The sequence below is a fragment of the Pelophylax lessonae genome (assembly GCF_965119305.1).
Source record: "Pelophylax lessonae genome assembly, chromosome: 9".
Classification (NCBI taxonomy): Eukaryota; Metazoa; Chordata; class Amphibia; order Anura; family Ranidae; genus Pelophylax; species Pelophylax lessonae.
In genome coordinates this window covers 236,649,147-236,671,793 of record NC_138776.1, presented here as the reverse complement: position 1 = coordinate 236,671,793, position 22,647 = coordinate 236,649,147, and the positions used below count along the sequence as shown (strand labels likewise).

Genomic DNA, 22,647 nt, shown 5'->3' with positions numbered 1-22,647 from the left:
CCCTCTACACTTCAGGGTCCTCTCACTAGGCACCCCCTCTATACTTGCTCCTGCACCGGCTAGCTAGCTCCTGGATCCCTTGGACCTTCACCGGAGTGGTCCCCTCTCACTGGGCAGACCCCCAGGGGCAGTTTGCAGTGCTCAGGACTAAGAATGCTTTCCTGAAACTGGATCCCCTCAGCTCCGCTGGTCCTCGGCACACCAGATCCTCTCTGCAGCTCAGCTCAGCCCTCTGTCACCTCAGGCAAGCCACCTGGGACACCCGATCCTGCTGACAGGAGGAGAGACAGCCGTACTCTCCCTCCTGGGACTCTGCTTCCCACCAAAGACGCTGTGTCATGCTCTCCCCTCAAACTTATACCCACTCCCAGAATCCTGTGCGTCAGAATCTGTCTTTCTGGGGTATATACCGGCCTGAGTGTGCCATTGGCTGGGTTACCTCCACTGCCCAATGAGAACCCTCTCATGGAGCACAGTGGGGAGACTCCCCAGTTTCAACAACCACACCTGGGAGACATGACACCCAGCTGAAAATCATGGCCCTGCTGTTAGGCAGCCAAGGCCCACTATACTTTGCCTAGCACCTACCTTGTAGGGTGCTACACTCATAATTACGCTTGTGCATCAGACTAGTGGATACAGGAGAAACAGCTCTGTTGGAAAAACAGTAAAAATGCATGGGTATTGGCCCAATGGGCTACATGTAATGTTCAATATCACTAAATAGTAATATCTAAACTCGCCTTTAAACAATTTGCAAATGGGGCTCAGTTTAGAATTGCTACTGCAATTGCTACAAGCCGCAACACCCACTGCTACATTTATAGAGAAAAGCGGTAATAATTACTTCACAAGATGAATAACGATCGTTCTTGCACAGCTTGTGAAGAAGTTATTACCAGTTTTGGCAGGAACAGAGAGGAAATCTTTAAACAGGGAAGCCTGTTCTGTTGACAGATAGCTAAGATGAGAGCGCTTCTCTTACTTTCTTTTGTGTCTCTGGGACAAGGAGTGCAAGAAAACTCTACTCACCAAGACAACAGAAAAACTAGCAAAAAAGTTTTGGCTTAACACTTCAAGGCATAGTTGTGTCTGTTGATGTTAACCACTTAAGCCCCGGAAGATTTTACCCCCTTCCTGACCAGGCCCTATTTTGCGATTCAGCACTGCGTGACTTTAACGGACAATTGCGCGGTTGTGCGACGCTGTACCCAAATGAAATTGATGTCCTTTTTTTCCCACAGAGCTTTCTTTTGGTGGTATTTGATCACCTGTGCGATTTTTTGATCATGCGCTATAAACAAAGAAACAAAAAAGTGCGACAATTTTGCAAAAATAACAATATTTTTCAAATTTTTTTATATGAATTTCCCCCCAAAAAAATGTTAAAATCAAAATTTTTTAACATTTTAGGCCAATTTGTTTTCTGCTACATATGTTTGGTAAAAAAATTGCAATAAGCGTATTTTGATTGGTTTGCGCAAAAGTTATTGCGTTTACTAACTAAGGGAAAGATTTTTGTCATTTTTATTGTTTTTTTTTTTAACGAGTAATGGCGGCGATCTGCGATTTTTTTTGCGGGAGTGCAACATTGCGGCGGACAGATTGTACCCCTGACTGACATTTTTGACACTTTTGGGGGTACCAGTGACATTACTACAGTAATCAGTGCTATACATATGCACTGTTACTGTAAAAATTACACTGGCAGGGAAGGGGTTAACTTTATTGGAGAAGGAGGGGTTAAGTGTGTCCCTAGGGGCATGCTTCTAACTGTAAAGGGATGTGGCTGTTTGTGTAACTACAGAGATATACGATCCTACATAGCAGGACCGTATGATCTCTGCACTTACACAGGGGAGAATGACAGACGGCTTTGTTTACATTAGCCGCCTGCCTTTCTCCCTCTGTACCGGACGATCGCGAGTGACCGGCAAACATCGGGTCCGCCGGTCACATGCGCGGGGATGTTAGGGAGCGAGCGGGGGCGGGAGCACGCCTCCGGCGGCGCGTGCTCGCCCCCTATTGGCTCGCAGGCAAGTGACGTACCCATACGTCACTTTGCCTGCATGGGGCTGACCGCCGTAGTATATGTACTTGCGGCGGTCGGCAAGTGGTTAAAGCAACACAGTCCCTATGAAAATAGCAAAATGGGGAGCAGAATACATACACTATATTACCAAAAGTATTGGGACGCCTGTCTTTACACACACAAGAACTTTAATGGTATCCCAGTCTTAGTTTTTGCCTTCACAAATGTGCTTCTGGAAGAATGGTCAAACATTCCTATAGACACACTCCTAAACCTTGTGGACAGCCTTCCCAGAAGAGTTGAAGCTGTTAGCTGCAAAGGGTGGGCCAACTCAATATTGAACCCTATGGACTAAGACTGGGTTGCCAATAAAGTTCATGTGCATGTAAAAGCAGGTGTCCCAATACTTTTGGTTATATAATGTATCTGTCGGACAGACAGCAGATAAAACTTTTCTTCCAAAAATCTTTATCAAACCATAGTTTAGTATATTTTAACCCTCAGCCATGTGCACCATAGTAAAGGAAAACCCACAAAACCACTGAACTAATATTATTTTATTATTTATGCATATGCAGGTTGCCAGCCGACACTGGGAGGTGTACTGCAAGAAGTCAGTTCCAAACATGGAAGGCAGATGCACACAACTAGTAACTTTCTATACATGAGAGACAGAATGACAAAAGAAGAGCTGGAGAACATCAACAGTATAAGGTATGGAGAAGTAAAACAGTGCTGGTCAGTCAGTAGCTCACGAGGTACGTCAGATGCCTATAAAGTGCCCATGGTATATCAGAACTTGACTGAAAACCCTATGGATTATAGAAATCACTTTTTTATCCTTTATTTGACATTTTTTAAAAGTTCTCAAGGTTTTAAAGTGATGTTCTTTGTCGTTCTGTTATGTGTATAAAATATTTATTATACTTATTTATTTTATTTTACAAATTTAAATTAAAAATAATTTACAGGGACAAATCAATGCAGAGCATGCTATGACATTGCCGCCATTGCTTGCTGGCAGCCTGAGTATAACTGAGTATAACAGCTACACTCTGTAGTAATAATGGATGAGTGTCTTCACCTCCAACAACACCTTTGTAAGAAATCTAATTGCACAATTCCATGTTGTATTTAAGGCGGAGTTTCGGGCAAAATTTTTTTTTTTTTAGATAAAAATACCCCTGGGATCGTCAGGGCTTGAGCATTTAAGCAACGATAGCCTCTGAATTGTCCCCTGTTTCACTTACCTTTTAGAAGAAATACTTACCTTGAAAATGTCTTGTCCAGGGCTGCCATCTCAGGTGTGGGCAGCTGAAGCCGGAGCGTCCCTCTTCGTGTCCTATTCGGTGATGTCTGTGTCCCAGAATACCCTGCTCGTCACTTCCGGGGCAGCCGTGTCATCGTGCAGTTGGTTCTGCGCATGCCCAGAAACAGTTCAGCAGGGAATGACGCGCCCACACCAGAAGTGATGAGTGACACCGGTGCAGGCGCATTGACTCCTGGGATTGATGACATCTCCCAGGAGTCAATGCAAGGAGGAAGTGATGTCGGGGGCCGCGGCCGCAGAGGGAGGAAGAGGAAGGAAGGTACGTTTATTTTCATTAAAAAAAAGGTAAGTTAAACAAAACAAAAAATTAAATTATCCAATACTTTTTCAGGTTTTTTTAAAGCTAATGGACGGTGCAAAGTTCATTTTTAGGGTGGAACTCCGCTTTAATGTCACAATTCAGTAAGAACTACAGTACTGATTTTTTATTGTCATGCTGCAATACTAGAATTTACCATTAGGTGCTATTGGCAATGACCTCTAGAGGTACTAGCTTTAAGCACTTAAGGACCAGAAGGTTTTACCCCCATAATGACCAGGTAATTTTTTGCGATACGGCACTGTGTTAATTTAACCACTTCTTGACTGAGCCCATTTCTGATACATGTTGTTTACAAGTTAAAATCTGTATTTTTAGATAGAAAATTACTTAGAACCGCCAAATATTATATATATGTAGCACCCTACAAGGTAGATGCTACGCAAAGTATAGTGGGCCTTGGCTGCAAGGCCATGATTTTCAGCTGGGCTGTCATGTCTCCCAGGTGTTGCTATTGAGACTGGGGTGTCTCCCCACTGGCTTCATTGGGCAGTGGAGGAAACCCAATCAGTGGCACACTTGGTCTTGTATCTACCCCAGGAAGGCAGATTTTGCCGCACAGGATTCTGGGAGTGGGTATAAGTTTGAGGGGAGCACATGGCGCAGCATCTTTGGCGAGAAGCAGAGTCCCAGGAGGGAGAGTAAGGCTGTCTCTCCTCCTGTCAGAAGGATCAGGTGTCTCGGGCGGCTTGCCTGAGGGGACAGAGAGCTGAGCTGAGCTGCAGAGAGGATCCGGTGTGCCGAGGACCAGCTGAGTAGAGGGGGTCCAGTTCCAGGAAAGCACTCCCAGTTCATGAGTACTGTGAGCTACCCTTGGGGGTCTGCCTAGCTGAGAGGGGACCGCTCCGGTGAAGGTCCAAGGGATTCAGGGGCTAGCTAGTGGTAAAGAGGGTGCCGGTGTGACCCTGAAGTGTCAGAGGGTGTGCCTAGTGAGAGGACCTTGAAGTGTCAGAGGGGGTGCCTAGTGAGAGGACCCTGAAGTATCAGAGGGGGTGCCTAGTGAGAGGATCCTGAAGTGTAAAGGTGGCACCAGCGGTTGGGCCCTGAAGTGTTAAAGTGTACGGCGTTCAGCGTGCAGTGTACAGTGTTGAGAGTTGCAGCAGCACACGCAGTTACAAGGAGCTACCTCAGCCAGTGAAGGGCTGGAGGGAGCTGTTCACAGGATCTTTTGAGTTAACCTGAGTGTTAAAGTCAAGTTATAGCACAGTTCAGTGAGACAGCATTTTTCAAGCGCCAGTAAGCGTTGGTCAGCATCCAGCTGGCCTCAAGACAGCGCTAACAGGCATGTTTCTACAGATTGTCCCAGTTATACCTAGTTGATCCAGAGGAGTATCCCACTCATTCCCTTCTCCCATCCCCATTATCAAACAAACAAAACAAACCAAAGATGCCGGAATGGTCATTGTCTCCAATCTCACACTTGAGTATTCAGCTTAAAGGGGCTGAAGGTGTCACCGGTGACAATGCCAGACCCATATCAGGCCAAATGCCTGGAAAACCTGCTACATACATATATATATATTTTTTTAGCAAAGACTCTGGAGATTAAAATGGCGGTCATTGCAATATTTTTTTTCACGTCGTATTTGCGGCTTTCAAAAGCCATTTTTTTGGAAAAAATACATTTCACTGCATTTAAAAAAAAACTAAACAGTAAAGTTAGCCCATTTTTGTTGCATATTGTGAAAAACGATGTCACGCCGAGTAAATAGATACCTAACATGTTACAGTTTAAAATTAAGCATACCCACGGAGTGGCGACAAACTACAGTCAATAAAAATCTCCATAGGCGACACTTTAAAAATTTTTTAATGGTTACCAGTTTAGATATACAGAGTAGCTCTTTCTTTGGAATTATTGCTCTTGTACTGGCGATCGCAGCGATACCTCACATGCGTGGTTTGAACAGCGCTTTCATTTGCGGGCGTGACTTCCATATGTGTTTCCTTTCGTGTGCAAGCTCACGGTGACAGGGGCGCTTTAAATTTTTTTTTCCTATTTATTTTAATAATTTTTTTAATTTTAGCACAGTTTAAAAAAAAAAAAAAAAAAATCTGATTACTTTTAATACTGTCACAAGCAATGTAAACATCCCTTGTGACAGTAATAGGCAGTGACAGGTACTCTTTATGGAGAGATCGGAGGTCTAAAAGAGCCGAAACCGCCTTTGATCAGGACTGCAACCAGCCGGCGGACATGCCGGCTGGTTGCTCATGTCTCCCGGTGTCATCCCGTCCCAGAACCTCATTTACCTGGCTATGGCTTTCGACACGTACAAGATTTTCCATCCAGAGGACAAGGTCGATCAAGTCTATGCAGTGGCCATAGAAATAATGTCTTCATTCGTGGTCACAGTTTGTCGGGGCATGAGTTTCTTGGGACTCCTAACAGCTTGTATCCTGGCGGTGTCTTGTGCACAGTAATTTAGTAAATGTATGTATGATTAAAATCTAACCCTGGTGCTGCAAGTACAAAACTGGTACCTGAGCAGTAACTAATCACAACAAGAAAAAGGGGGGAGTACTGCTTTCCTGGGGTATGACGAATAATAAAGTAATCAAGATAAATACAGAGAAAATTATACATAAAGCTGAGCTTCAAAATATATCACATATACAGTATCTCACAAAAGTGAGTACACCCCTCACATTTTTGGAAATATTTTATTATATCTTTTCATCTGACAACACTGAAAACATGACACTTTGCTACAATGTAACATAGTGAGTGTACAGCTTGTATAACAGTGTAAATTCGCTGTCCCCTCAAAATAACTCAACACACAGCCATTAATGTCTAAACCGCTGGCAACAAAAGTGAGTACACCCCTAAATGAAAATGTCAAAATTGGGCCCAAAGAGTCAATATTTTGTGTGGCCTCCATTATTTTCCAGCACTGCTTTAACCCTCTTGGGCATGGAATTCACCAGAGCTTCACAGGTTGCCACTGGAGTCCTCTAACACTCCTCCATGACGACATCACAGAGCTGGTGGATGTTAGAGATCTTGGGCTCCTCCACCTTCCATTTCAGGATGCTCCACAGATGCTCAATAGGGTTTAGGTCTGGAGACATGCTTGGCCAGTCCATCACCTTTACCCTCAGCTTCTTTAGCAAGGCAGTGGTCGTCTTGGAGGTGTGTTTGGAGTCGTTATCATGTTGTAATACTGCCCTGCGGCCCAGTCTCTGAAGGGAGGGGATCATGCTGGCATTCATGGTTCCCTCAATGAACTTTAGCTCCCCAGTGCTCATGCAGCCCCAGACCATGACACTCCCACCACCATGCTACACTGTAGGCAAGACACACTGTACTTCTCACCTGGTTGCCGCCACACACGCTTCACACCATCTGAACCAAATAAGTTTATCTTGGTCTCACCAGACCACAGAACATGGTTCCAGTAATCCATGTCCTTAGTCTGCTTGTCTCAAGCAAACTGTTTGCGGTCTTTCTTGTGCATCATCTTTAGAAGAGGCTTCCTTCTGGGATGACAGCCATGCAGACCAGTTTGATGCAGTGTGCAGCATATGGTCTGAGCACTGACAGGCTGACCCCCCCACCCCTTCAACCTCTGCAGCAATGCTGGCAGCACTCATACGTCTATTTCCAAAAGACAACCTCTGGATATGACGCTGAGCAAGTGCACTTAACCCCTTTGGTCAACTATGACGAGGCCTGTTCTGAGTGGAACCTGTCCTGTTAAACCACTGTATGGTCTTGGCCACCGTGCTGCAGCCCAGTTTCAGGGCCATGGTAATTTTCTTATAGCATAGGCCATCTTTATGTAGAGCAACAATTCTTTTTTTCAGATCCTCAGAGAGTTCTTTGCCATGACGTGCCATGTTGAACTTCCAGTGACCAGTATGAGAGAGTGAGAGCGATAACACCAAATTTAACACACCTGCTCCCCATTCACACCTGAGACCTTGTAACACTAACAAGTCACATGCCACGGGGGAGGAAAAATGGCTAATTGGGCCCAATTTGGACATTTTCACTTAGAGGTGTACTCACTTTTGTTGCCGGCATTTTAGACATTAATGGCTGTGTGTTGAGTTATTTTGAGGGGACAGCAAATGTACACTGTTATACAAGCTGTACACTCTCTACTAGGGTTGAGCGGACACCTAGATGTCCGTGTTCGACGGGTTCGGCCGAACTTTAAAAAAAAGTCCGGGTCCGTGTCCCGGACTTTTACCGAACTTTTCCCGGACACCGAACCCCATTGAAGTCAATGGGGACCCGAACTTTAAGGCACTAAAATGGCTCTAAAACACCAAAGGAAAGGGCTAGAGTGCTGCAAATGGCAGCAAAACGTAATTAAGAGCATGGCAAGTGCTCTGCAAACAAATGTGGATAGGGAAATAACTTAAAACAACAAAAAAAAACAGAAAAATAAAACAATGTTCTTCTTCATCTCTGAAGGACGAGGCCCATATGGAGTAGGAGGGAGGTTGAGGTGGTGGTGGATGTGGCGGTGACATAGGCGTGCGCACAGGGTGTGCTGGGTGTGCCTGGGCACACCCTAATCACCTAGGGCACATAGCATTGCCAGTGAGGAGATGGGAAAGATCTCCCTGGGACCTGCTCTGCTCTATTTCTCCTTGCCTACAGGTACATGGCCCCGATACATTACTCTCCCTGCTGGCAAACACATGCATGTGTATTTCAACTTTGGGGTGCACACCTTAATGCAATAGGCTGCGCTTACCTATGGGCGGTGTAGGTGGAAGCGGCGGTGGAGGAGGACCAGGGCCGGATTAACAGCATCATGGGCTTGGTGCTGAGGATTTTGAAGGGCCTTAAGGGCCGTGCCTTGCCATGCACCCAGAGGAGGAAGGGTGCAGCCATGCATGCCTAATTCAACATGGGATGCTGTCTCTGAAGCCCATAAACACATCCATGCATCGCCAACTGTCCCTCCTTGTCCGGCCTTCACGCTGTGTGGGGAGGTTCTGAGGGTGCTGCCTGGGGAAGCGAGCATAGAAGCCAGACTTCTGTGTTTACAAGTGACAGAAGATCGGTAACAGTGAATATGGCCAACCCGGGGCCTATATAAAAGGTAGGGGCCTGGAGCTGCAGCTCCAATAGCCCCTACATTAATCTGGCCCTGAGGAGGAGGACGAGGTAGCCAACACTGCTTCTTTTCAAAAATTTTAAATGAGGGTACACCCCAAAAGAGTGAGAAAGAGCAAAAATGGAACAATGGGTGGGTAAGGTCGGTATCCATTGCTATTCTGCATAAGGTACGGAAAAGTCCCGTGGGATCCATGCCTGGTTCATTTTAATGAACGTGAGCTTGTCCACATTGTCTCTGGACAGGCGGCTGCGCTTGTCTGTTATAACGCCCCCAGCCGTGCTAAATACCCGTTCAGATAATACACTGGCTGCAGGGCACGCCAGCACCTCCAAGGCGTAAAGGGCAAGCTCAGGCCATGTGCCCAATTTGGAGACCCAGAAGTTGAAGGGGGCAGACCCGTCATTCACTACATGTAGGCGTGTGCACACATACTGCTCCACCATGTTGGTAAAATGCTGCCTCCTGCTAAGACGTTCCATCTGAGCTGCTGGTGCTGCTGTTTGTTGTGGCGTGCTGACAAAGCTTTTCCACATTTCGGCCATGCTAACCCTGCCTTCTGAGGTGCTGGCGGTGCCCTGGTTGCGTTGGCGACCTCCTCCTCCTCCTCCTCTGCCTTGTGCTTCCACTGTGGCCCCGCTGTCAGATGGGAATGCCAGCAGCATGGCGTCTACCAGCGTGCGCTTGTACTCGCGCATCTTGCGATCGCGCTCCAGTGAGTGAATTAAGGACGGTACGTTGTCCTTGTAACGGGGATCCAGCAGCGTGGCCACCCAGTAATCAGCACAAGTTAGAATGTGGGCAACTCGGCGGTCGTTGTGGAGACACTGCAGCATGTAATCGCTCATGTGTGCCAGGCTGCCCAGAGGCGACGAAAGGCTGTCCTCTGTGGGAGGTGTATCGTCCGTGTCCTCTGTATCCCCCCAGCCACGCACCAGTGATGGCCATGAGCTGGCCTGGGTGCCACCCTGCTGTGAACATGGTTCCATCTCCTCCTCCAGCTCCTCCTCCTCCTCATCCTCCTCATCCTCCAGAACTGTGCCCCTGCTGGACAATTGCGTCCCTGGCGTTTGCGTGTGCAGGAACCCACCCTCGGAGCCCCTTGCGAATGACTGCCCTGAAAGCCTTGGAAATGTTACCTCTTCATCCTCCTCCTCCTCCTCATCCTGTGCCACATCCTCTTCCATCATCGCCCGAATTGTTTTTTCAAGGAGGCATAGAAGTGGGATAGTTAAGCTGAGAACGGCGTCATTGCCACTGGCCATGTTGGTGGAGTACTCAAAACAGCGCAACAAGGCACACAGGTCTCGCATGGAGGCCCAGTTATTGGTGGTGAAGTGGTGCTGTTCCGCAGAGCGACTCACGCGTGCGTGCTGCAGCTGAAACTCCACTATGGCCTGCTGCTGCTCGCACAGTCTTTCCAGCATGTGCAAGGTGGAGTTCCACCTTGTGGGCACGTCACATATGAGGCGGTGAGCGGGAAGGCCGAAGTTACGCTGCAGCGCTGCCAGGCGAGCAGCAGCAGGGTGAGAACGCCGAAAGTGCGCACAAACGGCCCGCACTTTCTGCAGCAGCTCTGACATATCGGGGTAGTTTTTAAGGAACCTCTGCACCACCAAATTCAGCACATGCGCCAGGCAAGGGATGTGCGTCAAACCGGCTAGGCCCAGAGCTGCTATGAGATTTCGCCCGTTATCGCACACCACCAGGCCGGGCTTGAGGCTCGCTGGCAGCAACCACTCATTTGTCTGCTGTTCCATGCTCCTCCACAACTCCTGCGCGGTGTGTGGTTTGTCCCCCAAACAGGCAAGTTGTAAAACTGCCTGCTGTCGTTTACCCCTGGCCGTGCTGAAGTTGGTGGTGAAGGTGTTACGCTGTCCGGATGAGGAGGCGGTAGAGGATGAGGAAGCGGAGTAGGAGGAGTTAGGAACAGGAGGCAAACTGAAGCGCCCTGCAATCCTCGGTGGTGGAAGGACATGCGCCAAATTGCTATCCGCCTCAGGCCCATCCGCCACTGCATTTACCCAGTGTGCCGTTAGGGAGATATAACGCCCCTGACCGTGCTTACTGGTCCACGTATCCGTAGTTAGGTGGACCTTGGCACAGATGGCGTTGCGCAGTGCACACCTGATATTTTCCCCCACTTGGTTGTGCAGGGAAGGGATGGCTTGCCTGGAAAAGTAGTGGCGGCTGGGCACGACGTACTGTGGGACAGCCACCGACATAAGGTTTTTAAAACTGTGCGTCTCCACCAGACGGAATGACAGCATTTCAAAGGCCAATAATTTTGAAATGCTGGCATTCAGGGCCAGGGATCGCGGGTGGGTAGGGGGGTACTTCCTCTTCCTCTCAAGTGTTTGGGAGATGGAAAGCTGAACGCTTCCACGGGACATTGTGGAGATGGTTGTTGGTGACCCAGGTGGTGGTGTTGCTGACAGATCGTCTGTTTGCGGGGTGGCAGGTGCCGGTATCACTACAGATGTGGCTGGAGCGGCCGAGACTGCAGCAGAAGAGGAAGCAGGATGAGCCAGAGACGTTTCTTGGTTTTGAAGGTGTGTACTCCACTGCAGCTCGTGCTTTGCACTTAGATGCCTGATCATGCAGGTTGTGCTCAGGTTGAGAAGGTTTATGCCTCGCTTCAAGCTCTGATTGCACAGGGTGCAAACCACTCGTGTCCTGTCATCAGCACATTTTCTAAAGAACTTCCACGCTAGAGAACTCCTTTGAGCTGACTTTGGTGCGCTCGTTCCCTTGCTGCGTTGGGCAGTAGCGGGCGTAGTGTCTAGGGCACGGCCGCTCCGCTTCTGCACCCTGCTCCCTCTTCTGCTGTGCTGGTGGCTCTGTGCGACCACCGCCTCTTCCTCCAAACTACTCAGGTCACCTGCATGACGTTCATTCCATGTGGGGTCGAGGACCTCATCGTCCTCCACATCATCTTCCACCCAGTCTTCACCCCTGCCCTCCTTGTCGGTCTCCACAATGCTGAACGCCGCAGCAGTTGGCACCTGCGTTTCGTCATCATCGGAGACGTGCTGCGATGATCCTTGCATGTACTCATCTTGAGAAATAAACGGTTGGGCATCGCTGCACTCAATCTCTTCCACTTCTGGGGCAGGGCTAGGTGGATGGCCCTGGGAAACCCTGCTGACAGAGTCCTCAAAAAGAATAAGAGACTGCTGTATGGCTTGGGGCTCAGACTGCTGGCCTGATTTGCAAGGGGGTGAGGTGAAAGACGGTTGGACATTGGCTGCAGGTGCCAACTCTGACCTTTCTGCAGTAGACTGGGTGGGAGACAATGTGAAGGAACTGGAGGCACTGTCAGCAGCAAACCAATCTACTATCGCCTCAACTTGTTCTGGCCTCATCACTTCTAGGGGCGTTTGATGCCCTACCAAATACTGATGCAGGTTCTGTCGCCTACTCACACTTGAGGAAGGTGTTTCACTTGTGCGTGTAGCTGGCACAGATCGACCACGTCCTCTCCTTGCAACAGGAGCTCTACCAGCAGCACCACGACCCAGGCCACGGCCCTTATTTGACGGTCTCCTCATATTTCTGTAATTTAAGATCTTGCCCTAGAAAGGTTTTTATTGAATAGCGGAATAGGAAATATGATCCAAAAAAGTGTATGTATCTCGCACGTACAAAACCACACTAGGCCCCAATTACTATTGTTTCTACCCCTAAAAGGATGGATGAGGAGTAGGAGGAGTATGGAACAGACAGCACCCTCAAATCTTCAGAAGTATGAGATGAACCCCAAAAACTTGGAAAGGTGGATCTCACACGTACCGACACAGACTATCCCGCAATTCAATTGATCCTCAAAGGTTTTTATTGAATAGCGGAATAGGAAATATGATCAAAAAAGTGTATGTATCTCGCACATACACAACCACACTAGGCCCCAATTACTATTGTTTGTACCCCTAAAAGGATGGATGAGGAGTAGGAGGAGGAGTATGGAACAGGCAGCACCCTCAAATCTTCAGAAGTATGAGATGAACCCCAAAAACTTGGAAAGGTGGATCTCACACGTACCGACACAGACTATCCCGCAATTCAATTGATCCTCAAAGGTTTTTATTGAATAGCGGAATAGGAAATATGATCAAAAAAAGTGTATGTATCTCGCACGTACACAACCACACTAGGCCCCAATTACTATTGTTTGTACCCCTAAAAGGATGGTTGAGCAGTAGGAGCAGGAGTATGGAACAGGCAGCACCCTCAAATCTTCAGAAGTATGAGATGAACCCCAACAACTTGGAAAGGTGGATCTCACACGTACCGACACAGACTATCTCGCAATTGAATTGATCCCCAAAGGTTTTAATTGAATAGCGGAATAGAAAATATGATCAAAAAGAAAGTGTATGTATCTCGCACGTACACCACCACACTAGGCCCCAACTACTATTGTTTGTACCCCTAAAAGGATGGTTGAGCAGTAGGAGGAGGAGTATGGAACAGGCAGCACCCTCAAATCTTCAGAAGTATGAGATGAACCCCAAAAACTTGGAAAGGTGGATCTCTCTCACACGTACCAACACAGACTATCCCCCAATTTAACTGATCCCCAAAGGTTTTTGATTAAATAGCGGAATAGAAAATATGATCCAAAAAAAGTGTATGTATATCACACGTACACAACCACACTAGGCCCCAATTACTATTGTTTGTACCCCTAAAAGGCTAGATGAGGAGTAGGGGGGGGTATGGAACAGGCAGCACCCTCAAACCTTCAGAAGTATGAGATGAACCCCAACAACTTGGAAAGGTGGATCTCTCTCACACGTACCAACACAGACTATCCCCCAATTTAACTGATCCCCAAAGGTTTTTGATTAAATAGCGGAATAGAAAATATGATCCAAAAAAAGTGTATGTATATCACACGTACACAACCACACTGGGCCCCAATTACTATTGTTTGTACCCCTAAAAGGCTAGATGAGGAGTAGGGGGAGTATGGAACAGGCAGCACCCTCAAACCTTCAGAAGTATGAGATGAACCCCAACAACTTGGAAAGGTGGATCTCTCTCACACGTACCAACACAGACTATCCCCCAATTTAACTGATCCCCAAAGGTTTTTTATTAAATAGCGGAATAGAAAATATGATCCAAAAAAAGTGTATGTATATCACACGTACACAACCACACTAGGCCCCAATTACTATTGTTTGTACCCCTAAAAGGCTAGATGAGGAGTAGGGGGGGTATGGAACAGGCAGCACCCTCAAACCTTCAGAAGTATGAGATGAACCCCAACAACTTGGAAAGGTGGATCTCTCTCACACGTACCAACACAGACTATCCCCCAATTTAACTGATCCCCAAAGGTTTTTGATTAAATAGCGGAATAGAAAATATGATCCAAAAAAAGTGTATGTATATCACACGTACACAACCACACTAGGCCCCAATTACTATTGTTTGTACCCCTAAAAGGCTAGGAGTAGGGGGAGTATGGAACAGGCAGCACCCTCAAACCTTCAGAAGTATGAGATGAACCCCAACAACTTGGAAAGGTGGATCTCTCTCACACGTACCAACACAGACTATCCCCCAATTTAACTGATCCCCAAAGGTTTTTGATTAAATAGCGGAATAGAAAATATGATCCAAAAAAAGTGTATGTATATCACACGTACACAACCACACTAGGCCCCAATTACTATTGTTTGTACCCCTAAAAGGCTAGGAGTAGGGGGAGTATGGAACAGGCAGCACCCTCAAACCTTCAGAAGTATGAGATGAACCCCAACAACTTGGAAAGGTGGATCTCTCTCACACGTACCAACACAGACTATCCCCCAATTTAACTGATCCCCAAAGGTTTTTGATTAAATAGCGGAATAGAAAATATGATCCAAAAAAAGTGTATGTATATCACACGTACACAACCACACTAGGCCCCAATTACTATTGTTTGTACCCCTAAAAGGCTAGATGAGGAGTAGGGGGAGTATGGAACAGGCAGCACCCTCAAACCTTCAGAAGTATGAGATGAACCCCAACAACTTGGAAAGGTGGATCTCTCTCACACGTACCAACACAGACTATCCCCCAATTTAACTGATCCCCAAAGGTTTTTGATTAAATAGCGGAATAGAAAATATGATCCAAAAAAAGTGTATGTATATCACACGTACACAACCACACTAGGCCCCAATTACTATTGTTTGTACCCCTAAAAGGCTAGATGAGGAGTAGGGGGGGTATGGAACAGGCAGCACCCTCAAATCTTCAGAAGTATGAGATGAACCCCAAAAACTTGGAAAGGTGGATCTCTCTCACACGTACCAACACAGACTATCCCCCAATTTAACTGATCCCCAAAGGTTTTTGATTAAATAGCGGAATAGAAAATATGATCCAAAAAAAGTGTATGTATATCACACGTACACAACCACACTAGGCCCCAATTACTATTGTTTGTACCCCTAAAAGTCTAGATGAGGAGTAGGGGGGGTATGGAACAGGCAGCACCCTCAAACCTTCAGAAGTATGAGATGAACCCCAACAACTTGGAAAGGTGGATCTCTCTCACACGTACCAACACAGACTATCCCCCAATTTAACTGATCCCCAAAGGTTTTTGATTAAATAGCGGAATAGAAAATATGATCCCAAAAAAGTGTATGTATATCACACGTACACAACCACACTAGGCCCCAATTACTATTGTTTGTACCCCTAAAAGGCTAGATGAGGAGTAGGGGGGGTATGGAACAGGCAGCACCCTCAAACCTTCAGAAGTATGAGATGAACCCCAACAACTTGGAAAGGTGGATCTCTCTCACACGTACCAACACAGACTATCCCCCAATTTAACTGATCCCCAAAGGTTTTTGATTAAATAGCGGAATAGAAAATATGATCCAAAAAAAGTGTATGTATATCACACGTACACAACCACACTGGGCCCCAATTACTATTGTTTGTACCCCTAAAAGGCTAGATGAGGAGTAGGGGGAGTATGGAACAGGCAGCACCCTCAAACCTTCAGAAGTATGAGATGAACCCCAACAACTTGGAAAGGTGGATCTCTCTCACACGTACCAACACAGACTATCCCCCAATTTAACTGATCCCCAAAGGTTTTTGATTAAATAGCGGAATAGAAAATATGATCCAAAAAAAGTGTATGTATATCACACGTACACAACCACACTAGGCCCCAATTACTATTGTTTGTACCCCTAAAAGGCTAGATGAGGAGTAGGGGGGGTATGGAACAGGCAGCACCCTCAAATCTTCAGAAGTATGAGATGAACCCCAAAAACTTGGAAAGGTGGATCTCTCTCACACGTACCAACACAGACTATCCCCCAATTTAACTGATCCCCAAAGGTTTTTGATTAAATAGCGGAATAGAAAATATGATCCAAAAAAAGTGTATGTATATCACACGTACACAACCACACTAGGCCCCAATTACTATTGTTTGTACCCCTAAAAGGCTAGGAGTAGGGGGAGTATGGAACAGGCAGCACCCTCAAACCTTCAGAAGTATGAGATGAACCCCAACAACTTGGAAAGGTGGATCTCTCTCACACGTACCAACACAGACTATCCCCCAATTTAACTGATCCCCAAAGGTTTTTGATTAAATAGCGGAATAGAAAATATGATCCAAAAAAAGTGTATGTATATCACACGTACACAACCACACTAGGCCCCAATTACTATTGTTTGTACCCCTAAAAGGCTAGATGAGGAGTAGGGGGAGTATGGAACAGGCAGCACCCTCAAACCTTCAGAAGTATGAGATGAACCCCAACAACTTGGAAAGGTGGATCTCTCTCACACGTACCAACACAGACTATCCCCCAATTTAACTGATCCCCAAAGGTTTTTGATTAAATAGCGGAATAGAAAATATGATCCAAAAAAAGTGTATGTATATCACACGTACACAACCACACTAGGCCCCAATTACTATTGTTTGTACCCCTAAAAGGCTAGATGAGGAGTAGGGGGGGTATGGAACAGGCAGCACCCTCAAACCTTCAGAAGTATGAGATGAACCCCAACAACTTGGAAAGGTGGATCTCTCTCACACGTACCAACACAGACTATCCCCCAATTTAACTGATCCCCAAAGGTTTTTGATTAAATAGCGGAATAGAAAATATGATCCAAAAAAAGTGTATGTATATCACACGTACACAACCACACTAGGCCCCAATTACTATTGTTTGTACCCCTAAAAGGCTAGGAGTAGGGGGAGTATGGAACAGGCAGCACCCTCAAACCTTCAGAAGTATGAGATGAACCCCAACAACTTGGAAAGGTGGATCTCTCTCACACGTACCAACACAGACTATCCCCCAATTTAACTGATCCCCAAAGGTTTTTGATTAAATAGCGGAATAGAAAATATGATCCAAAAAAAGTGTATGTATATCACACGTACACAACCACACTAGGCCCCAATTACTATTGTTTGTACCCCTAAAAGGCTAGATGAGGAGTAGGGGGAGTATGGAACAGGCAGCACCCTCAAACCTTCAGAAGTATGAGATGAACCCCAACAACTTGGAAAGGTGGATCTCTCTCACACGTACCAACACAGACTATCCCCCAATTTAACTGATCCCCAAAGGTTTTTGATTAAATAGCGGAATAGAAAATATGATCCAAAAAAAGTGTATGTATATCACACGTACACAACCACACTAGGCCCCAATTACTATTGTTTGTACCCCTAAAAGGCTAGGAGTAGGGGGAGTATGGAACAGGCAGCACCCTCAAACCTTCAGAAGTATGAGATGAACCCCAACAACTTGGAAAGGTGGATCTCTCTCACACGTACCAACACAGACTATCCCCCAATTTAACTGATCCCCAAAGGTTTTTGATTAAATAGCGGAATAGAAAATATGATCCAAAAAAAGTGTATGTATATCACACGTACACAACCACACTAGGCCCCAATTACTATTGTTTGTACCCCTAAAAGGCTAGATGAGGAGTAGGGGGAGTATGGAACAGGCAGCACCCTCAAACCTTCAGAAGTATGAGATGAACCCCAACAACTTGGAAAGGTGGATCTCTCTCACACGTACCAACACAGACTATCCCCCAATTTAACTGATCCCCAAAGGTTTTTGATTAAATAGCGGAATAGAAAATATGATCCAAAAAAAGTGTATGTATATCACACGTACACAACCACACTAGGCCCCAATTACTATTGTTTGTACCCCTAAAAGGCTAGATGAGGAGTAGGGGGGGTATGGAACAGGCAGCACCCTCAAATCTTCAGAAGTATGAGATGAACCCCAAAAACTTGGAAAGGTGGATCTCTCTCACACGTACCAACACAGACTATCCCCCAATTTAACTGATCCCCAAAGGTTTTTGATTAAATAGCGGAATAGAAAATATGATCCAAAAAAAGTGTATGTATATCACACGTACACAACCACACTAGGCCCCAATTACTATTGTTTGTACCCCTAAAAGGCTAGATGAGGAGTAGGGGGGGTATGGAACAGGCAGCACCCTCAAACCTTCAGAAGTATGAGATGAACCCCAACAACTTGGAAAGGTGGATCTCTCTCACACGTACCAACACAGACTATCCCCCAATTTAACTGATCCCCAAAGGTTTTTGATTAAATAGCGGAATAGAAAATATGATCCCAAAAAAGTGTATGTATATCACACGTACACAACCACACTAGGCCCCAATTACTATTGTTTGTACCCCTAAAAGGCTAGATGAGGAGTAGGGGGGGTATGGAACAGGCAGCACCCTCAAACCTTCAGAAGTATGAGATGAACCCCAACAACTTGGAAAGGTGGATCTCTCTCACACGTACCAACACAGACTATCCCCCAATTTAACTGATCCCCAAAGGTTTTTGATTAAATAGCGGAATAGAAAATATGATCCAAAAAAAGTGTATGTATATCACACGTACACAACCACACTGGGCCCCAATTACTATTGTTTGTACCCCTAAAAGGCTAGATGAGGAGTAGGGGGAGTATGGAACAGGCAGCACCCTCAAACCTTCAGAAGTATGAGATGAACCCCAACAACTTGGAAAGGTGGATCTCTCTCACACGTACCAACACAGACTATCCCCCAATTTAACTGATCCCCAAAGGTTTTTGATTAAATAGCAGAATAGAAAATATGATCCAAAAAAAGTGTATGTATATCACACGTACACAACCACACTAGGCCCCAATTACTATTGTTTGTACCCCTAAAAGGCTAGATGAGGAGTAGGGGGGGTATGGAACAGGCAGCACCCTCAAACCTTCAGAAGTATGAGATGAACCCCAACAACTTGGAAAGGTGGATCTCTCTCACACGTACCAACACAGACTATCCCCCAATTTAACTGATCCCCAAAGGTTTTTGATTAAATAGCGGAATAGAAAATATGATCCAAAAAAAGTGTATGTATATCACACGTACACAACCACACTAGGCCCCAATTACTATTGTTTGTACCCCTAAAAGGCTAGATGAGGAGTAGGGGGAGTATGGAACAGGCAGCACCCTCAAATCTTCAGAAGTATGAGATTGTGTTCACTGTACCCCACAAAGATTGAGTTCACTGCACCCCACAATGATTGTGTTCACTGCACCCCACAAAGATTGTGTTCACTGCACCTCACAAAGATTGTGTTCACTGTACCCCCCAAAGATTGTGTTCACTGCACCCCACAAAGATTCTGTTCACTGTACCCCACAAAGATTGTGTTCACTGCACCCTAAAAGGATGTTGTTCACTGCACCCCACAAAGATTGTGTTCACTGCACCCTAAAAGGATGTTGTTCACTGCACCCCAAAAAGATTGTGTTCACTGTACCCCCCCAAAGATTGTGTTCACTGCACCCCACAAAGATTGTGTTCACTGCACCCCAAAAAGATTGTGTTCACTGTACCCCCCAAAGATTGTGTTCACTGCACCCCAAAAAGATTGTGTTCACTGTACCCCCCAAAGATTGTGTTCACTGCACCCCACAAAGATTCTGTTCACTGTACCCCACAAAGATTGTGTTCACTGCACCCCAAAAAGATTGTGTTCACTGTACCCCCCCAAAGATTGTGTTCACTGCACCCCACAAAGATTCTGTTCACTGCACCCCACAAAGGATTTTGTTCACTGCACCCCAAAAAGATTGTGTTCACTGCACCCCAAAAAGGATTTTGATCACTGCACCCCAAAAAGGATGTTGTTCACTGCACCCCAAAAATGATTTTGTTCACTCCACCCCAAAAAGATTGTGTTCACTGCACCCCACAAAGATTGTGTTCACTGCACCCCAAAAAGATTGTGTTCACTGTACCCCCCAAAGATTGTGTTCACTGCACCCCACAAAGATTCTGTTCACTGTACCCCACAAAGATTGTGTTCACTGCACCCCAAAAAGATTGTGTTCACTGCACCCCAAAAAGGATGTTGTTCACTGCACCCCAAAAAGGATGTTGTTCACTCCACCCCAAAAAGATTGTGTTCACTGCACCCCACAAAGATTGTGTTCACTGCACCCCAAAAAGATTGTGTTCACTGCACCCCAAAAATGATTTTGTTCACTGCACCCCAAAAAGGATTTTGTTCACTGCACCCCAAAAAGGATGTTGTTCACTCCACCCCAAAAAGATTGTGTTCACTGCACCCCAAAAAGATTGTGTTCACTGCACCCCACAAAGGATTTTGTTCACTGCACCCCAAAAAGATTGTGTTCACTGCACCCCAAAAAGGATGTTGTTCACTGCACCCCAAAAAGGATTTTGTTCACTGCACCCCAAAAAGATTGTGTTCACTGCACCCCACAAAGGATTTTGTTCACTGCACCCCACAAAGATTGTGTTCACTGCACACCAAAAAGGATTGTGTTCACTGCACCCCAAAAAGATTTTGTTCACTGCACCCCAAAAAGATTGTGTTCACTGCAGCCCAAAAAGATTGTGTTCACTGCAGCCCAAAAAGATTGTGTTCACTGCAGCCCAAAAAGATTGTGTTCACTGCAGCCCAAAAAGATTGTGTTCACTGCAGCTCACACACAGAAAAATGGATGTGGATCACTGACACCTGCCTATCTCCAATCCCACACCACACAGCAATATCGATTGTAGTTTGTAGAACACAGTTTCCCTAAAATTCAGCAGACTCTGTCCCTAACAGGATTGAGAAGAGATCGTAGATCAGGATTGAGTGCAGATTCACCCCACCCCCCACACAGCAATATCGATTGTAGTTTGTAGAAGACACTGACCCTATAATTCAGCAGACTCTATCCCTAAAATGCCTACAACTCGCCCTGCCTAAACACTCCGACCTGTCCCTCAATTCTATCCGGACACAAATGGTTTTTTCCTGCCTATCTTTCCCTAATCAGCAGCCAGCACATTGATGTGTGCTCTGTCCCTTAGCTAAGCAGCAGAATGACGCTGCTGCGGCGGCTGCCTCGAACTTATAAAGACTTGGTCACATGCTTCAGACGGCCAATCACAGCTACTAAGACATTTGCAGGCATGGCTGGGATGGCTTAAGGCACACCAGTTAAACGATTGTTGATTGGCTGTTGAAAGCCCGCCATGAAAAGAGCGCCAAAGCATGCAAAACCCGGAAATAAAACGACCGAACACGGATTTTTACCCGAACATACAGTAAAGTGTCCGTGTCCGTGTTCGGGTAAAAAAAATCCAATTATTCGGTACGAACACGAATAATACAGTCCGTGTTCGCTCAACACTACTCTCTACTTTACATTGTAGCAAAGTGTCTTTCTTCAGTGTTGTCACATGAAAAGGTATAATAAAATATTTACAAAAATGTGAGGGGTGTACTCACTTTTGTGAGATACTGTATATCATCACATTTTAAACATATAATGATGTGCTCCATTGTTGTTTTATAAAAGGTGCTTATGTGCAAAACCAAATCTCATTGCCATCATCCAAATTATCAAAATTACATAAAGTGCATATATATTGTAAAGTGCAAATTTGACAATATGTGCAAAAAGCAATCACATAAAACTGTACCATAAAGTGCAAATTATAGTGCTGTGTGTTCCAACAAAATTGTAATTATGAAAGTATGTGCAAATAGCAATAATAAATATTATACCCAATAGTGCAAATAATAGTGCTGGGTGTCTAAACAATATGTAGATCCTATGGTTTCTACAAACATATAAACCTATATGGTGTAAATAATGGTTCTTAAGTGTCCAAGCAGTATAGTGATAATTTCCGGGTGTATTTCTGTAAAAATTAAAGTCCTTAGTTGTTGCGTTATAATCCTCCACCTTTTGATCAGTGAACAGGAGTGCTCAGTGAACAGGACAGAAGCGATGGAAATAATGGCGATAATTCTGTACTGGCCCAACAGGCCCTGCTGACGCTACTTAATTACTGAAATCAGGTCCCTCTGCCTCCCAGACCGGACCTGCTGTCTCTGGGCTCTACCCTACATCCATGTCCGGCTTATCTGCACCTGAAGGTCTGGTTCTTGAGAGGGGGATGCTGGAGGCTCTAGGTTGCCCATAAAAGGTTACATTCTTGAATGCCAGAAGGAAGAGCACTAATAGACTCTATGAGAGGATATGGTCCAAGTTCAGAAACCATTTGTCCTCCAGAATCAGCCCGTGGGGGGCTCCTACGGTCCAAGATATCCCAAGTTTCCTACAGTTGGCCTGGACCTGTCTCTGTCGGTTAGCTCACTCCGGGTGCAGGTATCGGTATTTCAGCTTTCAAGGGAGTGTCTTGGGCCAGACATACGTTGGTCCATCAGTTCTTTAAAGGGGCAGTGAGACTCAGGCCCCAGAGTAAACCGAGATTCTTTAAATGGGATCTTCCGCTTGTCCTCGATTTCTTCTCGTTACTCGGATCGGATTCGGACAAGC

At 45.8% G+C, this 22,647-nt stretch overlaps 1 protein-coding gene across 2 annotated transcripts in view; it reads left to right on the top strand.

Moving 5' to 3' along the window:
• The window catches only part of LOC309564539 (glycine N-acyltransferase-like), an 82,461-nt gene that overhangs the window by 40,058 nt on the left and 19,756 nt on the right, over positions 1 to 22,647 (top strand). For both annotated transcript variants that reach the window (XM_082269181.1, XM_082269180.1), the window contains exon 5: positions 2,611 to 2,746. In XM_082269181.1, the coding sequence (XP_082125307.1) occupies positions 2,611 to 2,746 (136 nt within the window). The remainder of the gene's footprint in view (positions 1 to 2,610; positions 2,747 to 22,647) is intronic.